Here is a 23,645-nt window from a genome sequence, read left to right on the forward strand (position 1 = left end):
TCTCTTGCCTCTTGTTGTGACTTGGCCAATTGTTCTTGCAACTCTCTTTGAATCCTGTCCATCCTTTCGATTATTTCATTAAGTTCAGCATCCATAGTTCTAGTTCTTAGACGTGTCCTGTAAGGATGACGTGATTCCAAACTTATGTCGCAACTGTGGATTATACTGTTTTAGCCTCAGTGAATGATTATAGTGATATGTACATGCAATGAATGGATGAATGAATAAATGACAAATGAATGTTAGTCATGAATAAATATGCAAGAATTTGGTATTGATTTCAAGATAGTCACATGCTTAGGCATTTCATTAATCAAAGGAGTCTATTACAAAATGTTTTGCCATTTCAGATTTAATAGTTACATAAACTTCCTAGCCATATCGCCTTGTTTCTTCACTCGTTCTAGGAACTCTGACATACTTGATCTTTGGCTCGGAGGGAATTGGCAGCTGAGAGCTTCGGCTTCATCTAATAATTGCACGATTTACAAAACCGCCTTGTGAATTTCATTGATCAAGCCACCGAGATGCATATCCGTTTCTTGGAGTGCTCTTTTGTAAGTACGAATGTCACTGTCATGTTAATCATTCTTATCTTCTAGAGCTCTAAAGAGGTCATCCTAATACTGCTGATGAGTTTGTAGTGTACTTTCTAGACTTTGGATTTTCCATTTTAGCTCCTGATGCTCAGACTGACTAGCCGTTAATTCTGCAAACACAGCTTCGTATTCAGCATTCTTTTTCTTTAACTCTATCGTAGCACTTCCAGCTCATTCCTCCTCCTCCTTCGCTTTTGCTTTCCAGAATTCCATCCCACCTTTAATATTGCTTAGTTATTCCTTCTATTTTACTGATGATTTGCCCAATCCACTATTCCTTATAGTGCCTCTTAATTTCTTATTTTCCAAATGAAGGTCTCTTAAATCTTTTCTCATGACCTCAACTTCTTTTTGGACTTTCTCGGCTATGGATTTTTTAATTTCAACATCAATCTTTAGCTGGTAGTTCTCCTCTTGAAGAGAACTAATATCTCGTAACAGTTTGGCTTTTTCATGGTCAAATTCCTGTCGTGCTATTTCCAGTTCGGAAGGCATTTCCTCTGAGAATGGATTCCAGCAAGCATCATCAATCAGCGGGGTCAGTTGACTCTTCACTCGTCGTTGCCTCCATATATCATAATCTACCGTGAGAGTATCAACATAGAGAGCCAATTCCATTAGGTATATTTTATTCCAAGAATTAGTAGTATCTCGAACCCTTTTCATGTAACCCTCACCCGTAAAGGCAAACTCTGAATGTGCCAATCCATCAGTAATTGGTACAAATTGTCACGAAACGAACTATCTTTGAACCATTAATGGAGCATATCCAACTTCTCCCTAAAATCCTAGCAAAGGCACCCAGTCTAGGTTTCCACACTTGTATAACAAAATATAAGGACGAATCCAAGGTGCTCTCCAAGTTACATCTTTAGCACGAAGGTTCTGAAAAATCGAGACCCAATGCTGTTTAGTAACATCCTTTGGCCAATCTTTTTTAAGGTGTGCTTCTAAAGGAGCGAATGTTTTTGAAAACATATGGAAAGGTGTGCGCTTCACTTTCCAAAAGTAACTAAAAATCCAAACATTAAGTAACTGAGCGCATCTGATAAAACGTCCTTCCCCTTTCTTCCTACAATTATTTAGAGATCTAAAAGTCTCGGCCAAGATGGTTGGGACGGGATTGATTCCATGCCTCAAATTTTCGAAGAAATCCACTACCGCCACTTCAATATGCCCAAGAACCTTTGGAAAGATGATCAGTCCATAAACGGCCAAGGCAAACAGATCCATTCTCTTCGAAATATCGGGATGATTCTGAACTAACTCCTGAAGAGAGAACTACGAAACATAACTGACTTCATTCTTCTTTTTTATCTGTTTCTCAGCCCATGTATCAGCCATCACCGTCAGCTTCATTATCTTTTTCTTGAAGGTCATTGATTTAAGCTTCTTCACATATATCTTGTTGAGTTGCACATTGTCAATGCGAAGCAGGGCGACATACTCTTCTATGGTCGGAGTCATGTCTTCCTGATTGAAAGTGAAACATTGATAGGCTGGGTCCCAAAATCGAACCATGGCTTGAATCAACTGCTCGTTCACATTGATTGCTATCAAGTGAGCTATATCCCCATACTTTTCAGTGAAGAAAACTCTGGTATCTGGGTCCCACTATTTCCAAATCCTCGTTAAGTCTTCGAGATTGTTCTGACGAGCATTCAAAGTCACATGCTCGAGAAGATCAGAGATGTATCCTTCCTTTAAACTGTCCCCTTTTACTTTTTGGGTTCTCAAAGACCAGTCTCGAACTACGGTATTTTTCTCGATTACTTGTGTAATTGACTCCTCCATCAGAAACCCATTTTTGGCAACCAATCTCTAATCAACACCTTCCTAATGGGATGCCTATGATGCATGATGACAAATGAAATGAAGACAAATAAACTTAGTTAGCAATCACGACAAATATAAACAGAGAGAAAAAGAAAAAAATGATAAATTTAATATATTAAGCTAATTAATCATGCATTTTTGGAGAAACTAACCTACTTTTTTTTGTTTTGTTTTTACCCCATCATGCTTTATAAAATAAACTTACCCCACATGATAATATACCCGATCCATTTTTATTAAACAAGCTCGATTCCCTTGCAAAAGATGTAAATGAAAAAAAAATACAAGGTAAGAGGCGTTTCTCCCATGTACTTATTTGGTAACTATCCAACGGACAGAGGTTCGTCATGGCTCTAATCGGGTGGCTCGTACAGTTCACTATATGTAGTTTTGGTTCTAGAAAGGTACTCGAATTGTCCATACTGTCACCTACTAAGGTAAGTACGGAGCCTAGGTTATCGCCCGTCATGGGCTCGCGAGCTCAATTCGAAGGATTACATTTACTTATGCCTATGCGGAGAGACAAGTTAACTTACGAAAGCATAAGTTATATGTAATCCGGAAGTATTTCACTAGCCTGTGCGGAGGGACGAGTTAACTCACGAAGGCGTAATGTTTACTTCCACTTAAACGGACAGAGCCCGGGTGGAGAGCTCATGTTATGCAAGGATGCAAGTGCATGGTGTGTGGGGAGAAACTCACAAACCTTTTTTTTTTTTGCTAAAAAACAAATTGAAAAATCATAAAACTTAGAGATGAAAAAAAAACAAGCTAGAAAAATATTAATTTAAAATCGAATGTAGATGCATGACTTTTCAAAAATAAATTCAGGGATCACGATTAAAAATTAATTTGAACAAAGAATTTTAAAAATTTTGACAACACGCGTTTAACATCAAACTCGACTCTCAAAAGTCTCCGATGGAGCCGCCAGCTGTAGCGACCTAAAAATTTTTGCACGGTCGCTAGTTGAGGCGATTATTGAAAAATAAAAAAAACAGAGTCTCGATTTTATTTAAAAAAAAGGGAGTCGCCACCGATTTTTTTTCTTTAGGTGTGATCGAACACCTACAAAATTCTCTTTTTAGAATAAACATTTATTTTTAAACTTTTCTAAAAAAAAGAGGTAATTTTAGGTCTACGTTAAAATCCAGAGAAAATTAGAGTTCGGGAGTCGGTTACGAGCGAGGAAAGTATTAGCACCCTCGCGACACCCAAAATTGGTATCTCGTTAAGCGCGCGTTGTCTTAATTTTCAAAAATACGAGTTCACTTTAATATTTAGTCGTGATCCGATTTTCTTTTAAAAAACGAGAATCTTGATAAATTACAAATTATTATATTATATACATTTTAGAAATAAAATTTTGATAATTTACAAATAACCACAAAAATAAACATTTTATTTTAAAACCCGAGAATTTTGAATTTTTGATTTTTTTTAAAAGGGCGTCTCATATTTAACACGAATCGATGATATTCACCCAACATAGCGATGAAATCAACGGCTTAATGTTAAATCGGTTCGTTGCCTTATTTATTAAAATTACTTAAATTTAAAATTGCAACTAAACAAGTATAATAATATCTTTTAAAATTAAAGAAAGAAAAATATTTTTTCTTTTTTTTTTCTTTTCTTTCTTCTTCCTCAAAAACCCTAGCTTGCACCTTCACGCCGCCGCTTGCGCCACCGCCGTCTCCTCGGTCACTCCTCTCCTCTCTTCTTTTCTTTCCTCTTCCTTCCTCTTTCTTTTTGCTGCTGAAACTCCCTTTTTCTTGAAACTTTTCTCTTTTTTTTTTTGATTCGTGGGTCTCTCGATTTTTGGGGTTTAAACCCCTTTTATAGTTGGTTTTTTTCTTCTTTTTGCAGGTAGCAGGTGGCTAGGGGAGAGGGCGGCCATGCCCTAGGCCGGAGGCCGGAAATCGCGGAGGGCAGTTGCGTAAATCACGCTGATGGCTGCCAGAAGGACCAAACTGCAATTGCAACAAAACTTCTAGGGCTGAAGTGTAATTTTGAGAAAGTTTAGGGGTCAAAGTGTAATATGAGGAAAGTTAAAGGGTCAAAATATAATTTTGGGAAGTTTAGGGGTCAAAATGCAATTTTTTTAAAAACACGAAATTCGTCTCGGACAAAATTCAGTGGTTACATTTCAAAATCTGTTTAATAATTAGAGGAGATATGCAAAGAAAATCTAACAAATTCCCACTTCAATCACATACATACACATACTTATCACCTTATAATTACACATCACAATATAATCTTATGAGCTTAAAACTTTACTTTCATATTTAAAAGGTATTTTGAACGGTCTCATCTATCAACTATGTTAACATAGAATCAAGACGGCTTCTAAATCATTCATGAATCCATTCTTGATCATGTCTATTAACATGACCAAATTGCACAAATCAAGGTGTAGCATGAAAATTATATGCAATATGATCTAAACATGTCTATTTTCAACTAGTCCACTTTAAACCTTAGTGAGATCAAACCATACTAAAATCAAAGTGTGATTGAATTAAAATAAAATTAATTTTTGTAGAACACATCCTTAAAATATCAGTAAACTGAAATAACTAAAAAAATATGTCTATAACATAAGTATTTAAAATTATAAACTCTCACCATAGCTAAAATCATCAAATGACATTACATCTATATGAGTAGTGTGCTCATGTAAGATATTGGGTGATGGTCTTTAACAAATGGATTTACAATCTTGGAGAATGTCCCAATATGCTTTATAGGAACCTAACTACTTTGAACTTTTTCTTTATTAACAAGGGATTTAATGTCTATATGTTTTGACTTTGATGGGCACCTATTGATATTGGAATAAAATACAACAGGTTTGTTTTCATAAAATAACTCATTTGGTCTTTCTATTCTATCCGCAATTCGTAGCCTAGTGATAAATTTTTGCAGCCATATTCCAACTAAATAGGAGTTTGTATACTCAACGACCTTTAACTTATAAACCTTTAATATGTGAGGATGTAATGGTTTATCTTCTAAAGATACCGTATGAATTGTTTGACTACTTCCAATTGTCCATACCCAAATTATGCAAGTATATCTATGGCCATACTTGAATTATGCAAGTATTTATCTAACATCCCAACAATGTATGCAATATCTAAATACATAAACTTGAGCATACATCAAACTCCCCACTATTGTTGCATTGGATTCTTTTGCATTTTCTTGATCTCAAAATCATTTTTGAGTCATTGATCAAGATTGAATTTGTATCCTTTAGAAACAAGAGTGTTATTTAGTTTACAAACTTGCATGCCCACTTTCTTTAATACATTTTTTATATAGGCTCTTTGTGATAATCCTAGGATACCTCAAGAGCGATCCTAGTGTATTTGAATAGTTCAGGACCATGATCTTAATGAGTAACTTTTGCACATTTAACTTAATTTCTAATTAGTTTGTCATCAATTAGAAATAGAGGAGTTAATAGGCCGGGAAAAGTCTAGTTCTAGAAAAAAAAATTCTAGGCTTGAACTCGTCCCGCCCAAACATTTTCAAATGGCACGTTTTAGTGTTAAAAATAAAGAAATACTTTTTTTAAAATTTAATTATAAATATATAAAAATTAATTTAACATTGTTTATATATTTGTATTAATTCTAAATAGTAAAATAGATCGGACCAGGCAGGCCGTCCAACCCATGAACACCTTTAATTAGAAATTAGCTACGTAAACATATTCAACCTACTTTATTTGATTACTAAATTTGAGTTAACATTTTATGATTAAAAATAATAGTATATATATTTATTTTTATTTTATACACTTTATTCTTGAATTTAATGAAAATAATGCATTAAAAACAAAACCTTTTTATTTCTAGATCTTGTGTTCTTTTTTCTCCTTTTGATGTGTGGAGGACATGACATGATCCATGAAGGATTGCATCATATTGAGAGAAACCAAAACATAAAACTTTAATCAAAGTGGTCTGGTCCAATATAGAAACTCAAATATGTGTAAGCAAATTAAAGTGTTTGAATCATTGGGTTATCTATTATCTTGCATTAATTGAACAATTTTTTAAAAAAAGTTTTAAATAGATTAAAAGAGGAAGAAAAAAAAATATGAAAAATATTTGAAATAGATAGGGTTAAGATGAGGTGACAGAATGTAAAGGCAATGGTCAATGGCCCCTTGTGTTTGATTTTTGATGGCGGTCTAAGCTTGAGAAAAAGCATATATTCTGCTTTTATAATACCTTTGTCTTCTTCTTAAGACACTCCTTTAAATCTTTCAAAAACTTTACACACTTTCAAGGGCTTTGTGAAAGTTTTTTGACTAAAAAAGTTTCAATAATGTTTAATTGTTGAAAGTGATTCTAAATGATTTCTTTGTATTTGCTAGTCAATTCTTTTCTTGTAGGGTCTTTAGAAAGTTTAATTTAAATCTTAAATATATCAAAGAGTACAAGGTTTATATCCAAAATAAGGATGCAATGGAGAATATAGTATTATTAAAAATATTAAATATCTAACAGTTACCTCTTAAATATAAATTTGAAATTGATAAATATGTTATGAAATACATATAAGAGAGAAAAGAATATTTGTAAAACTTTGTTGAATAAATTAATTTTATTAAAGACAATTTGTTGAAACAAAGTATACTTGTAAATAATAAATTTACTTATTGAGGATCGAGTTGAAACTTAGAAATTTTGAGGTGAAATTGTTGTCTATTGATGTATAAATTTCAATTCAATTATTCCTCGAGATTTCAATACTATCTAAAAAGTTACATAACTTGTAAAGATGTCAATTAAATTTTTCTGCACAATTAAAGAGTTGTAAATTATAGAACTTCGTGTGTTAGCTTGATGGTCAAAGTATTCATCGCATCAATTGTGATCTAAATTCAAATAACGCTAGTCCCATTGCACTCCTTTTATAATTTATAAAAAGAATGATTAAACAAAAAAAAAGACTTTAAACTAAAACAAAGAAGAAAGAAAACTTTAGTAACTTAAATGGTATGAATTGTGTGAGCTCCTTTTCCCATCCCATAGGACCTAGGGGCTCTAAACATTTACTACTCATGTATGAATATACATAATATATAAATATTCATTAATGCATGAATGAATGTAGATTTTAACAATCATGAAAGTACATACAATCATTAATGCATTATATAATGTACTGCGACTACTCCACAACCGAGATTAAACAGCAAAAAGTATTCCACTTAACTCACTAGTTCATAGTTCAAATTACAACAGTACAAGTTTGTAATTTCAGTTTAAAATTTTGTCATTAAAAAGAAATTTGAGATAAATTTCTTATTTATTTATTGATGAATGCATGGTTGAGACCAATTTTCCTTATTGGTTGATTAAAGAATCTTGTCAAGGATGTATTCAATGTTTAATCAACTAGCTAGGAGAAAAAAATGATAATCTTGATGATGCTCGTTCATTGGAGGCCTATAAAATTTGCGCATGAAATTTAAGAACCTATAAAATCGACATTGAAGTCTACATTTTGATTAAAGAAATAAGTGCAAATTTAAGAATACTTTTAAGAGTGAATTTTGGGACAAAATGAATTTTGAAATAAAAGTATTCCTAAATAAGTTACTTTTTGAGAGAAAAAGTGATTCTTTCAAGTCAAAAATTGAAGCAAAAGCATTTTCTTTCAGAAGTTGAAAATTTTAGCTTCCCTAAAAAATACGCTTAAGAAGAAATTCTTAACAGTTTCCGTATATAAGCCTCCAAGCCATGTTTTCCAAGACATCTTCAAAGTGGAATAACCTAAGAATCTTGCCTACCTTCCAAGATTATTATCAAAAAGTTATTCCCAAAAGAAATTGTTCTCAAAGGTGTTCATGCAAGGAATAATATTCCCCAAAACTACTATTGATTGGACAGTTAGTAACCAAATATAAGTATCTAATCCCCTCCCAAAAATTATAATTCAACTTAAGCCATTTTAACCCAAAAATTTTAGCCTTTGGTTCCATTAGTTAAATGGTAAAGCCCATGTTTAGCCTAATTCAATTTAGTCTCTTTTAACTAAGAAAAATTGCCCTTTTGGCTCCTCAAATTAATAATTCAATTTATGTTATTTTAACACAATTTTTAGCTTTGACACTTCAAAATTTTCTAATTATCTCTTAGCCACCCAATTCAAAATTTTCTCCAATGACCAATAGCTGTTCAACCCAGACTCAAAAATGATTTGAATAAAAAATTACTTAATCCAAACTAATTTGAATTCAAAATGATCCACTCTACTCGAAAAACTCGACTAACAAACCTAGATGACATGAACTTAAAATATTTCAAGCTTGAAATGACCTAAAATCGAAACAATCCCATATTCAAAGCAACTCAAATTCGAAATAATATAAACTCAACTAACCAGAATATGTTAAATCTTGAAATAATTGGACTTATATTATCCCAACTTAAAATCAACCTAAACAGCCAGATAGAAGAAAACAATCCAAGAGTTCTAATTATAAATATGGAAAGTTTGGAGCACAAATATAGCAATGAGGAAAGCTTGTATTACCCATGGGGACTTAAAAAGGAATGAGAGTTCATTTTTAACTCCTTTACTATATCTATTTTTTCTTTTGATTTCTGTTTTATTCTCACTTACGGAAAGAGACATCTGTGTATGATTCATCCTTTCAAAAAATAAAATAAAATTCTAAAGCTATAAATATCTCTATGGGCACAACAATGGTCACCCATGCTCAATTTATTCTCAATAATGTTGACCTATATTAACTCAAGGTAATTAAAGGTTTAATTATTAACTAAGTGACCACCTTTTAAAAAAAAGATTCACGATGAAAACGAGAAGCAGCTTTTATGAAATAATTCTTGGAAGATAGTGAAACTATGAAGTAAGCAAAAGCTAAAAAGTATCACAAAAGAAAAGAAAGAAAAGGAAGCCCTAAAAGAAAGGGTTTTGTTTTATCAAAGAAAGTAGGGATAAATAAATAAAGGTGCAAGATGGGGTGGGCGTGCTCCAAGAGAGAGTTAAAAAGGAAAAAAGATAAAGCAAAAAAATAAAAATAAAAAAAAAGAGAGAGGAAAGCAAAGTGAAGCTTAGGTCAATAAGGTAATGCCCATACTCTTTGTCTCATCACACATTCTCTCCCATTATACATATACATCAACATTTATTTATTTTTTTGCCGAAATAAAGTTATCCACCATAAACAACAGTGGTTAATCCTCTCGCCGTTGGTGCTCTTTGAAAAAGTAAACAGTTGGCTATGAAATATATTATATTTGCATGAGTAGGGATCGAAGCCTCAACCACATGATTAAGGGACGATATGAACAACCATCACGCCACACATTGTGATTTACACCAACATTTAAATACTAAATAAACAAGATTGCTTATAGTTTATTTTTTGAAGTTACAATCGTTCCAATAGAATCAATTATTACATGTATTGAACAAAATATATAACCAACTTAGCAGCTAACTAAATCCAAACTAATTAATTAAACAAAATAAAATTAGAGAGAACCCATGAATTTGCATATAGTGTGATTCAAGCATGAGACCTCGAAATTTTCAACATCTTAATTTTCCTTCCTCAACAACAAAAGTCTTTTATTAAAGAAAAAAGATGAATACAATTATCACACTATTAAAGGCAGTGTTTGGTCACCAATTATCGCATTACTTATAGTCTTAATTTTGCTATTCAACCAAAACCTCATGGATGATTACTTATAATTTCTAACACTTTTACCATACATATAAAAAATAATACAAGTCCACGTATATATATATACATACATACATATTGGTGCCGTAGAATCATAAGATAGTGTCCATTGTTAAGTAATTAATTTAATGAATACATGTACAATAAAGAGAGAGAAGAGGAGGGGATTCAAATGAGTTAAAAGACAGCTGAAATAGAAAAATTGGAATGGTGTGGAAAAAGGAGGTTATAGCATAAATATTGTGTATCACATAGGGGTTTAAATTGTTCGGAATCTAGGGTTATCGGGATTGTTTTTGTTTGCCAACCTCGCCTATGTATGGGAAGAAAAAAGAGATGATTAAAATGAACTAAAAGCTTATTCTCAAACAAAAAAGAGCTAAAAACTCAAATCCATATTTGTATGTGTAAGCTTGTAATCTATGGAAACAAATTTTTTTTGGAGTGAATGTCATTATTTTTGGAAATAATTAGACAATTATTGGTGTAAGTTAGTTTTTGTACTTTTGAATTTTAAAAATTTAACCTATCTATTTATTTATTTTAAAATTAAAGCCCAATTGATAATATCGTGAATGGATTTCATTAAATTTGAATATTCAATGTTTTTGTTTAAAATTAAAGTCAAATTGAATACACATTTAAATTTAAAAGAAATTAGTTAAAATATTATCAATTGTATTTTAATTTTTAAATAAATAAATAGAAGGATTAAATTCTTGAAATTAGAAATAAAGAAATTAAATTCCAAATTCCAAAAATACAACTGTGAGCATAATAATTTTTTGGGTAGAAATCAAGGTATTTATTATCGATAGCAATGATTAATCCTCTCACTGTAAGTGCTATCCGAAGAGATAAATAGTTGGCCATAAAATGTGGCATATCCCTATAAGTGGGGATTGAACCTTGAACCATATGATTAAGGGACAAGGTAAATAATCATAACGCCAAACCTCAATATTTGAATAACAAATATATCAATATGTATATATCATAAATATGAATGATATATTACGAGTGAAAAATTTTAACTCTATAAATATGATTCAAATACTGCCACATATCATTTTTTTAAACATTTAAGGGTGGTTTACCTGCAGTTAGTGTAAAAATAACAGTGGCAGTGAGATTAGATACTGTAATGATATTATAGTGTGAGATAAAAAGTAAGCTAAATGCACCACATTGCATCTCACCATCTCACCACCCATCCAAACTCACCCTTAAAATTTTTATTATTTTACTACAGAAGTATGTATACCTTATTTAACCCTATTTATAAAGCGTTTAAACTCCATGAAATAATTTTAATTAATTTAAATATATCAATATGTATATATAATACAATATAGCCCATATCTCCCATATCGATGTATAATTAAATTATAAAAAAGACAGCTTTCATTAGGAGAGAAGGCACTACGAAGGGATTGCTGATCAAATTGGATTTGAACCACAAAAAAACACCATGAATTAATGGTAGTGAGAAAAAAAAATGTTAAAACCCACCACCAACATCGGGGCAACCAAAGTTCAAACCATAACTTGATGTTTAATATTTAATTATATTTTTAGGTGATCAATCCCAACGAAAAGAAGCACAAGATATGAGTTAAAAGTGTCTCCATCATAATCTATAATATAAGGTTAATTCCATAAGAGGTTATGAGATTTTAAATTATTTCTTAATTAATCTAATATCAATTTGGATTTGAGTATTAAATGATAGTTGGAATCTAATTTGAAGTTTATTTAAAATATATACACCAAATTTTAAATATATATATATGCTTACAATATAGACAATTTGATTCTAATATATTTAGAAAAATAAAAATGGTGTCATTTAAATTTAGAATGAGTATTTCTTTTATTTTTAATATGTTAAATTTAATATGTACATGTTTAAAATTTGATCCATATATTTTTATATCGTTCGCATTAAGTCCGAGCTAATATTTAACATCTTAAACAAATGACTAGATTTACATATAATTCTAATTAATTTGATATTGATACTTTTAAGATCTAATAAAATAATTTTCAAATTTATAGACTAATTTAAAATTTAGTATGATGTAATTAGCCTAGAGACGAAACCAAGAGGGCAAGGCCTTGGCCCCTTGGTCAAAAGGGAAAATATTATTAATAATCCTTCTCAAGTATTAATGGTTCACTTTAATCATTTGAACAAATGGAAAATTTGGTAATTTTGACCTCTCTTAAAAATTAATTATATAATCTAAGCTCTTTTAGAATATATATTTTTAATTTCAGCGCCACAATTTTAAAACTTTATCTCGACACCTCTAAATAAAATTTCTGATTTTGTCATTGATTAACTCTATACATAGAAACATTTTAGAGTCCAGGCATAGGCTAGTAGGGCCGACATCCCTAAAATAAAAATTTAACTTTTAGCCATTTATAATTTATAAAATTTAAATTAATATATGTTAAATTATACTTTGACCCTCAAAAATGAAAAAAAAAAGTTGATTTAATCCTTTAAAAATTATAAAGATATTAACTATTGAAATGGTAAAATTACTTTTTGATATTGTAAAAATATACAACTTAATTCCGACCCCTCCAAACAAAAATTATGGAATTTTGCCCTGAGTCTATTGCTGATTTATAAATAGTTAAGAATAGAAGCTATATACATATACATATATATATATATATATATATATAAACACACACATAAGAGGGTCTTTAAAAGTCTTGGGATCAAAGGCAGTGTAGAGGAAGTATTAATCATCTTCCTGCTTTGTAATTGCAGCGAGTAGTACTGCAATAAAAGCTTTCAGTCATAGCTGCAAAAAGAGTTAGTTAGCCTGAAAAAAAAAATCAAATAATTAAAGTTAGAGAGAGATAGTGATAAAGGGTAAGGAGAATGGATTATTCATTGTTCTTTTGAAGAAAACCAAATATGTGGGTGTCACCTCAAGTGTGTTCCTTTGATTATAGCTGAGAATTCAACAAAGCTCTTTTGTTTGAGTATATTTTCTTTTAACCACTCAACCTTGGGATTTCAAGCCTTTAATCATGGAATCTGAAAATGTCCATCATCAACATCAGCTTCACCATTATAATCAGCTTCTCGTTGGGTCTTCTTCATCTTCTTTACCTTGCTATGGAGTTTCAAGCAGTCCCCATTCTTGGCCCCCTACTAATACTTTGTAAGTCTTCCCCCTCCATTTATTTCTTTTTAATTAAGCTTCTTAATTAACCCTTTTTTTTTACAGTAATACCAGTGAGTTCAATCATAATGGAGCTCTGTTGCAACCATGGACTAACAATGAAGGAACCTTCAACAACCCGTCTCAGCACAAACTAATGCTCAAAACAGTATCTTCTAGTTTCCCAATGTTATCACAAAGCTCTGAATTTTACCCCAATACCCATAATTTACCTCCTTTACCTACTAAAGGGAGTTTCAGCCATATATACCCTAGTATAAACATTTCAAACTTGAACCAAGCTAGTTCCATGGAAGCCTTTGATCTCTTAAGCCCTTCAAGACTTACCAAAAACAGTAGCTTTAAGCATTATGCTTCAGAGGATCATCATCATAATCTTGCTTCTTTTGGTCATTCTCACCAACAATTTCAGTTGTCTAATCAAAGGCTAGCTTGTAATAATAGCCCTAGTAATGTAAGTGCTCTTGCTCTTAGGCACTCACTTCATGCAATTTTTTTTGTAGGTATAGTTGAACAAATCTTGATTACAGATATAATGATAAGCATGGGCATATGATTTAATCAAATACTTTTGATAAAGTTGAAGACCATTTTTTTATTATTATTGTTGTTCTTTATTGAAATTGCTTTTTCATGGTTTTTTTTTTTTTTACTCTTTGGATTTCAAAGATATCATCTTCCTTCAACACTGAAACACTAGAGGCAAAAAGATCAGGCAATATATTAAAGGAAGCAAAGGCATCAACAGCAACCAAGAAATCTCGTTTGGAGTCACGCGCATGTCCTCCCTTTAAGGTGAGACCATGCATAATGGAAGCCAGAAAATTGATTATGAGGGTCAGATATGAATTATAAATTTTTAAAGAGTTAAAAAGTGTAATTTTATCATTATATTAACGTATAATTTCATAAATTTATTGGATAATCATTTGCTTTTTTGCATCAAATCAGGTTAGGAAAGAGAAATTGGGAGATAGAATTGCAGCTCTCCAACATTTGGTTGCTCCCTTTGGCAAGGTAAAAATTTTTGGGTGCTTAAAAGATTAATTACTAATTAAGGTCTAATTATAGTTTTAGTCCTTCTATTATGTTAAAATTGTGGTGTGGGAAATTTATAACAGACAGATACAGCGTCCGTACTAATGGAGGCTATTGGATACATCAAATTCCTTCAGAATCAAGTTGAGGTACTCCCATTTTCCCAAACATTCTCCTTGAATCTTTCATATATATTTTTTAATAATAAATATTCTATGACATATTTATTAAAATATTACCTCAAAAAGAGACCCATGCCCCCATTGGACTGTTATGGGTGCAACGCTAAGCTAGCCTCAACTAATTGATTCTTCAAATTAAACCCTAATTACTCTAGCAAACAAAATTAGGGTTTCTCCCTAGGGTTCTTTTATTAGATGATTTATATATAGGGTTAATTATACCCAAAATCCTCAAATAATTATCAATATTGAATCAATCAAGTCATTTTGTTATTTAGTCATTAACTTGGGATTTAAGTTCTAGTTCGGATATATCAAAATCGATGAATTCAATTTTAAATATATTTGTACCTAATCATGTATGACAACTTATATCTAAAATGTTTTTAAAGGAAAAAGATAGTATCATTGAAATTTATTAGGACTATTTTTTAAGATTCCTATGCGATAGGTACATATGTGTTAAAATTTGATCCTCATATGTTTTAAATATACTCAATGTTTGAGATTATATTTGAGTTGATATTTAACACCTAAGCTAGTGATTAGACTGACAAAAGACTTGATGATGCAATATTAATATTTCAATGACTGAATAGTATATTTTAAAGTTTTAGCCCTAATAACTCTAGTATAGCAAACAAAATAGGGTTTTTCCTAGGGTTCATTTATTAGATGTTTTATCTAAAGGGTTATAAATTGATTCCAAGTTTTAAAAAATTATTTGAGTCTTGAATGTCAATATTGTAATCAATAAATGTTGGGTATAGAGTTAAGATACAATACACTTCTAAGAAGAGAATTTAGGTTTGTATCCTAAAACAATATTATTAGGAGAGGTAATCATAAACCTTAAAAGATTAGTTTTCATAAACCATAAAATGGACTGAAGATACTTTTGGTTATACCAAAAATAAATATATCAACATTGTATCAATAAAGTCTTTTTGTTCTCCTAGTTTGTAGCTTGAGAGTTAAATTCTAACTCGAATATGACGTGGATGTGTTTAAAACACGTGAATCAAATTTAAAATATGTATATATGGAAAAATTCGTATCTAACGTGTTTTTTAAAGAAAAAAATGATTGCTATTTTCTAACGCATTAGATCCAAGATGCCTATGCAATTATATGTGTTAAAATTTGATCCACGAGTTTAAAATTTGCTCAACATCATATTCGAGTTGACATTTAATGTTTAAGTCAGTGATTGGATGATAAATAGACTTTGGTTATACGATATTTTAATATTTTGAGGATTTAATTAGAATGTTTTAAAATTTGGACAATTTAAAATCCAAGTAGAGTGTAATAATTAACCCTATATTTTGTGTTAGCATATATACCAAGTCTTTTCACCATTGGTTGTTTAAACAACAATCCCATAAGAGTTGTAATGTAGGAGCAGTATAGCTATTAGCTTTAACCACATGGAAATTTTGTTTCTTTGGGTTCTCATATTCTCTAGTTTTATTGTTTTCTTTTTATCTTTTGGAACAACATAAAATGAAAAGAAAAAATCATTAAAATTAACTTTCCATGAACTCAAGAGAATTTGGTAAGAGATTCAATATTATTCGATTGTAAGTAATTTTGTAAGAATTTCAGTGATTTACATGGTAAGGAATTTGGTATTATATTGAAAAATAATTTTTCTTTTTGCAGACATTAAGTGTTCCATATATGAAGTCATCTCGTAATAGAACATCTAGATCCAAACATGGGGTAAGAGAAAAAAAAATCAATCTAATTGCCAAAGGAAAATAGCCTTTTGGAATAACTTATTTTCTTACCTTGAAAATGTTTGTAATGATCATGTTTATAGGGTTCAATGATGGAGATGGGAAACGAAGAAGAAACAAGGCAAGATCTTAAAAGCCGAGGTCTATGTCTAGTACCATTGTCATGCATGTCTTATTTGACCATCGACAACGGCGGAGGCGGCAGCAGTGGTAGCTTTTGGCCACCGCCCAACTTTAGTAGAGGATTTTAACGAACAATTAAGAGACATTAAAACCTTGGGATAGATGATAAAATACTAATTTATTTTTGCAAGCCCATATGCCGACTTTACTAGCTAGGAGGGATAATTCATAAAAGCTTACCCTTTTTTTTTTTCTTTATACAATGTTTAAAGTTATCGATATTTCTTTCTCAATCTTTAAATAAGAGAAAAAATGAGTTTCAACGTACTTCCTATACTGATAACAATGTCAATATCAACCAACTTAAGACTCAACCAACAAATCTACCTTAATTTTAAATCTACTTTAATTTTAAATGGAAAATTTTGGTCAAATCTTATTATAATTACAAGATCCCCAAGATGGACCATGCTCAATCAATTAACAATATTAATTCTTGTAAATTTTTTTAATTTTAGGTTTTAAAGTTATATAGGTTTTACTTTGAAAAACATTTTAACTGTTTAAATCATTGAAACAATAGCACACATCTTTCAAGATAAATTTCAATTCAAACTCATGTTTGTATAACAACATAGTAGTGAATTTTGTGAATTGAATGCTAGGACAGTAAAACTCTAATATAAAATTTAAAATTGTAAATTAAGATTGTGAGATCGTTAAGAACAAAAATTATATACCGAAGTATACCTGAATCCATTTATTTCTTGAAATATCAGAATCTTATGATTTCGATAGTCCAGATTAGAGGAGGTGGCTCTCTCTTTTCTAAAGATGAGATGTCAAAAAAGTTACGTATGTGTAATTTGGGGATCATAACCCTAATATAAAAATTTTACACATTAACCTTAATTTCTAATCAGCCCCCCATCAATCAGAAATTAGTTATATAAAATCAAATTAGATTACTTTTAATTTGGACTAACATTTTATAATAATAAAAAATAACATGTAATTATTCTTATTATATATGTAATGTCCATTTTTTTCCAACACCGAATAGATTGACTAGGCCATTCATTTGACAATATTAATCTTTGTTTTCTAATTATTATTTGTCTCATATGTGATTATCTTTAATAGTAAATTTTATTCTCACATTTTTCTTGTAGTTGTATTTGAATCTAAATACATAGCAAATTAATGATTTTAATCTCTCATGTATGGTGTTTAATTTCATTGCTATGATAATTAATTTCACCTTCACTACTATTTTTAATCTCATCAAAATCAATCTCACTATTTTTACAAGTAGATTTTTTTATCCTTCTTAATTTTTCATTTTTTGAAAGGTTTTTAGAACTACATTAGTAGTTGAACCAATCAAGTTGTCGGTTCTCCGGTCCGACCGGTTCGATTAATTATTTTTTTCTCAGTTGATATAAAAAACAAAGAAAGAAAGACGTTGGAAAATACCAACCTCTCTCAAAGACCGAAGGGTTACAAAAACTCCTAGAATAATCTTTCACTCTGAAAAACACTCAACTTGAAACAATCAACATCCATTCAAACAAAAACTAATATAGGCAGCAAACAATAATCACCTCCGGACTTTAAGAAAACAAAGGACTCTTTATCCTGCTTTTGCCGGAACATCAACTAAGGATTCCGCAATATCCACGGTTTATCATTTCTTTCCGTCTACCACTTTAAAGCAACACACAAACTAGATTAATTAAGTAGCGAGACTTTCACCTGCTAACCATACCACTAATCAGCGCCAAATCTGTTATATTGGCTATTAACTCAGCCATATCCGGTCTTGTAGCCACAATCAATACAAATAACAGAGCACAAGCCACTTTTTTCCATTTCTCAATGTCCCTCAAACAAAATACATGTTTTATGAAAAAATGCAGATTTGGATTCGTCTTCTTGTAATCAGGACCTCTGTATATTTTGACCCCAAACCGATTCAGGGAACTTGAAAACTTCCCACAGCACCATATTCACCCTTACTAAATAAAGACCTTGACACGAACCAGCCATTATACTACCAGTAAAAACCAATCCCTTCTACTCCTCTCAATGTTTGGCCCAACCTAGTGAACTTCATTCCCTTCAGAAGAACTCCACCAGCATTCATTCCTCGATGAAGATATTGAACACCCTTGATCCATTCACCAACCCCACGCCACTACTCCTTTCACTCTAGTTTCTTACTGTATTAAAGTCACCTAACCACTTACCATCCACAACACCGCGTCTCTTAAAGATGGGATAATTACCTACATGAAAACCACCCCAATCCCATATTATAATTACACCTCCAAACTCCCTTCCACAGCCGAAAAACAAAATAAAAAACTCATCACTCCATACATTCCTAAAAAAAACTCGATTAAATAACTCATTAAATTTATTTAAAAATAAAAATAAAAATTTAATTTAATCGATTTTTAACTCGATTCAATCGATCTATACCAATTCTTAAATATCTTAGTATGAATCGACATTCTATCAGATTCTCAATCTAACTTGTGATGTAGTCCAGTCACATCTAATATCTACGTTGTTTTTTGTGATTTGGGCTGTTTTGGGAGTTGGGGTTAAGGTGTGTTTTAGGACCCAACAATGTTTTTGGTCCAATACTTGCAAAAATCTACAAGAAACATCCTATCAAATATAAAAGAAAGAAAGTCCTAATAATCATGAACAAAATTAAAATGTAAAAGCTATAAAATTTACACGGACAAAAAATTGATATCTATTAAATAAAATTGAAAAGGTAAACTATTTAGTTAGTCAATTAATTTTTAGGGTGTTTTATTTTGTCACCCAAAATAAAATTCTTTCAATTTCGTTATCTAATTTTTAAGAAATTATTCAATTATTAAATTAAAAATACGTTTCAATAGAATACATTAAAAACTAGAAAAATAATATTTTTATATTGATTAAAACAACTCATAAGGAATCCATTGTATATTGTGTTAAGATTATAATTAGATCCAAAAAATAATTATAATTAGAAGAAAGTTGGTGGCATCATATATGCTATTTTTAAATTTTATTAAAATCACCAATTAAGTCTTAATTCGATTAACATTAGTATTTTAGATAGTCTAAGAGGACGTGGATTCGAGTATGTTGAAGCGCGTTTATCCTCCTATTCAAGAGTTGAGATAGGTTATTGATAGTTGAGATTCGAGCTCATTTTTCAAATATAAAATATGTATCTAAATTATAATTCTCTCAAATAAATGGTCGAACTTTAAATTTAGACAGATAACTCGAATCTTATATAATTATAATAAAATAAAATTTATTTTAGTATACAATGCAATGATTTGTGACAATATATGAATTGTGGGATATTTTGAAGCAAAGGCTACAATTAGATATTTTCTTTTTTGCAAGTATGATGAGTTGCCTTATCCAGTTTGTCTGAGAAAAATAGTATACACGTGGCGCTCATCTGAAATCTAAGATATTTTCGACCGCCGGCATCGTTATCGGTTGGAAATAAGACGGCTAGGGTTGATATTAATATTATCTAATTCTTTTTGTACAATTTATATAATATTATATTATTTTAAAAAGTAAAAAATTACTTTATAGATATTATATTTTTGTACAATTTATATAATATTATATAATAAATAACAAAATATTTTTTTAAATGATGTTCACCATCTCGGATATAGTCTTGATTTGAGCAAGATTAGTCATATTTATTATTCAAAATTTACCCTATTATTATAATTCAAAGGAAATAAAAAAACACTAAGCTTAATTTATCATAAGCTTAATTTATCATCATATGTTTCTCTTTTGTAAAACTTAATTTTTATGAACAATAAAATCATTTAAAAATAATATTGTCAAAATCAAAGTGAATTGGTTGATGGATTCCTGTCAATTTAATTGATGACATATAATTAAAATAATACAAATCACGACAAAAGATAAAATTGAAAATGGTGGTTTAATTGATTGAGGATTCCTTTGGGTGGACATTTTTTGACTTTATAACTTTTATAATGATTAGATCAAGTAATGCATGTTTGAGAAAGCATGATTAGGAACAGTTTTAATTTTATAGTTGCAGGATCAATTTCAAATGGATCTCCTATATATTGTATACCAAAAGTATCTATTTTACCAAATACCAAATCCAAGTTTCCTACATCTCACTTGTTTCATATATGCTTTTAATTTTTTTTTGAAAATAATAAGAATATATATATATGGAGAATGATTCGCTTATATTGGTATAAAATTTAATGGGTTTTACACTATTTCGTGATTTTTATATGATTAATATTTTAACAATTCAAGAGTTAAATTTATCAATATACTTATATTTGTCATACATGTAAAATTTTGAATCAGTCCAATATTTCTATCGTATCAATCTAAAATATTATTTATATTAATATATATTTAACGAATGGAATTTTTTTACATAAAATGAATAGTTATAATTTTAATTTATATCAAACTTGACGTGCATGATCTACATAAATGGCGTATAAAATATGACGGTTAGATTGTTATATTGTTAGCCGTAAAAAAGTTATGAAACAGTGTAAAACCAATTAAGTATTACATTAATATAAGTGTATCTCTCATATATATATATATATAACGTAAAATTTTTATTTTTATTTTTATTTTTATTTAATTTGGGTCTTTAGAATATAGTATAGATCATAATTGAAGCATTGATTGTGTTAGTCCTAATGCTCAAATTTAAGTTCCATCATGTATAAATGATTGAAAGGTTTCAATCAATCGAGTCTCAATTTAATTAAAAATTAAAAATTTATTTATTTTATAAATAATAAATATTATTATGAGAGTATTTTGTCATTTTATATTTTATGTAAAATCTAGATAGTATTTTTATCGTTTTATATTTTTTATAAAATCTAAAAAATGCATATGATGAAATTTGATTCTAAAACACCATAATTTTTAATATATTAGCTTTACAATTTGAACCAAAACCTCTTTAATTTGTATATTAATTTTTATAAATATATTTATTATATAATTTTTCCCACATGGAGTTATATCATAAGTTTTCTAAATTTTTGCCGACTATGCCTTACTTCAATTGTCACCGTTGTTATTGCAATTACTAAATGAATGTAGATTTAAATACACTTAAGCATGTTTTTCTTCTAATTTAAGGGAGGGAAAAGTAATTTAGTCTAAAAAATCCTTTAAATTTTCCTTTAATTTTATTTGAAAAATTTTACACAGCAAAATATTACTAGATATTTTTGCTTTTTTTATGTAAATCATGTTCATTAACAAAATATTAGAGGAAAATATTTTTGCACTTTTTGGGTGTTAATCAAGTGATATTTAATATATTATTTTATTTTAAAAATATTTTTTTCTTTTGATCAACACTTGTTAAGTTAAAGCTTCATCTTTTTTTTAAAAATAAGATCTCGAGTTTAAATCTTATAGATAAAGAAAATAATATTAAAATTTTTATCACTATTTAAATATTCAACCAAACTCGAATTTAATTTTAAAAAATCTAATATAATTACTGAATCCTGAGAAAAAAAAATGTTTAATCACATTCATGCCGAAATTATGAGATTCATTTTTTCATTGATCGCAACCAAAAGCTAAATTATTGCTGAACCTATGGACCAGCTTGAAAGGTTGACAAAGCATGTTTAGAGAAAATATCTAACTATTTTGAAGCTTATATTACCCAACTCTATATCTCCACTACCATTTTAATACTGATATTTTGAAGTCAACTTTACTCAAGCAATCAGATTGGATCGGTTGGTTAGATAGAAAATCAATTAAAATATTAGTTCAAACGAAGAAATTAAATTGACTTTTAAGTGAATTACTTAGAATTGATAAAAGTCGAGGACAAAAATTTGATTGTTGAATCCTTTAAACCAATTTATAATTTTTAGTATTTTATTAATATATTAATTGAGTCGTCAACTAATTGTTTATTTAATTATTGTTAGATCAACAGTCAAGCCGATTAAATTGAAAATAATAATTTGATCGATTTGACCATTGATTTAGATTTTATAACACTAATTTTAAAATCTTAAATTTGAGTTTTACTATATGTATATGCACAAGTTTTCTTCTAAAATAAGTAAATATAAATAAATAGTGCTTAGAAAAAAAATATAAATAGCGACAACACTATTCATGATGAAGCAATTTGCCATCTAAAAGTCAAAAAGTTAAATTTTGGTCCCAATTTTAGTGATGCAATAACTGAGACCCTAACTCAAGTCCTCCAATCACGTAAGCTAAAAATTTTCTTTATACTTCTTTAATGGTTTAATTTTACTCTCAAACCCTATATTTTTTGAATTTTTAAAATTTAACTCTACATTTTTATCGTAATCATGAGTATCCACTATCGGTAGTAGTAATTAATTCTTTCGTAGCAGGTATTTCTCGAAGAGCTAAATGGCTGACCATGAGATGTACTCCATTCTCATGAGCAAGAATAGAACCTCGACCACATAATGGATGAACTGTGTAACTTTTAACTTTAGGAATTTTGTCCCTCTATCTTATTTGATTTAAAAATTAAAGTCCAATTAATGATAAATTTTGAATATGTGAAAGTAATTGGATTTTAATTTTTAAATCAAGCCTCGAATATTAAAATGCCTCATATTTAATTAAAAAAGTATATATTAGTATAATAAAATATTAATATATATTTTTAAACTTTAATATTCAATAATAATATTGAATCTCGATTAAATCTAAAGTCAAGATAAACCATAATCTTATAAAAAGAAAAGCTCTATTATATATATATATATATAGATATAAACTTGAATCCAAAACTTTATTGGATTATAGTAGCTATATCTATATAATAATATAGGGTTAATCCATTTTTGGTTGAACTTAGCGATAGTTCCTAAATTGGGACTTAAACTTTTTTTTATCCAAGTTATTCTCTGAACTTGACAATTATTCTCATATTAAGACATGAAGTAGGTAATTGTTCACATTGGGACTTAAATTTTTTTTTGTTCAAGTTAATCCCTATACTTGGATAAATAAAATTCAAATCTCAATATGGGTTGAGATGAATTTAAGCGGGACAAGCAGAGGCCTTGCCCCCCGAAAATGAAAATTATTCAATTTAA

General features: G+C 29.6%; 1 protein-coding gene across 1 annotated transcript; it reads left to right on the forward strand.

Moving 5' to 3' along the window:
- The first annotated feature begins 12,887 nt into the window (after positions 1-12,887).
- LOC105774407 (transcription factor bHLH110) lies at positions 12,888-16,800 on the forward strand. Its single transcript, XM_012596898.2, has 7 exons — positions 12,888-13,367; positions 13,434-13,842; positions 14,058-14,183; positions 14,340-14,405; positions 14,510-14,575; positions 16,274-16,333; positions 16,434-16,800. Exons 1-7 carry the CDS (start codon positions 13,234-13,236, stop codon positions 16,599-16,601), a joined length of 1,029 nt encoding a protein of 342 aa, XP_012452352.1. The 5' UTR covers positions 12,888-13,233; the 3' UTR covers positions 16,602-16,800.
- The last annotated feature ends 6,845 nt before the right edge of the window (positions 16,801-23,645 follow it).

The sequence above is a fragment of the Gossypium raimondii genome, chromosome 6, assembly GCF_025698545.1.
Source record: "Gossypium raimondii isolate GPD5lz chromosome 6, ASM2569854v1, whole genome shotgun sequence".
Taxonomy (NCBI): Eukaryota; Viridiplantae; Streptophyta; class Magnoliopsida; order Malvales; family Malvaceae; genus Gossypium; species Gossypium raimondii.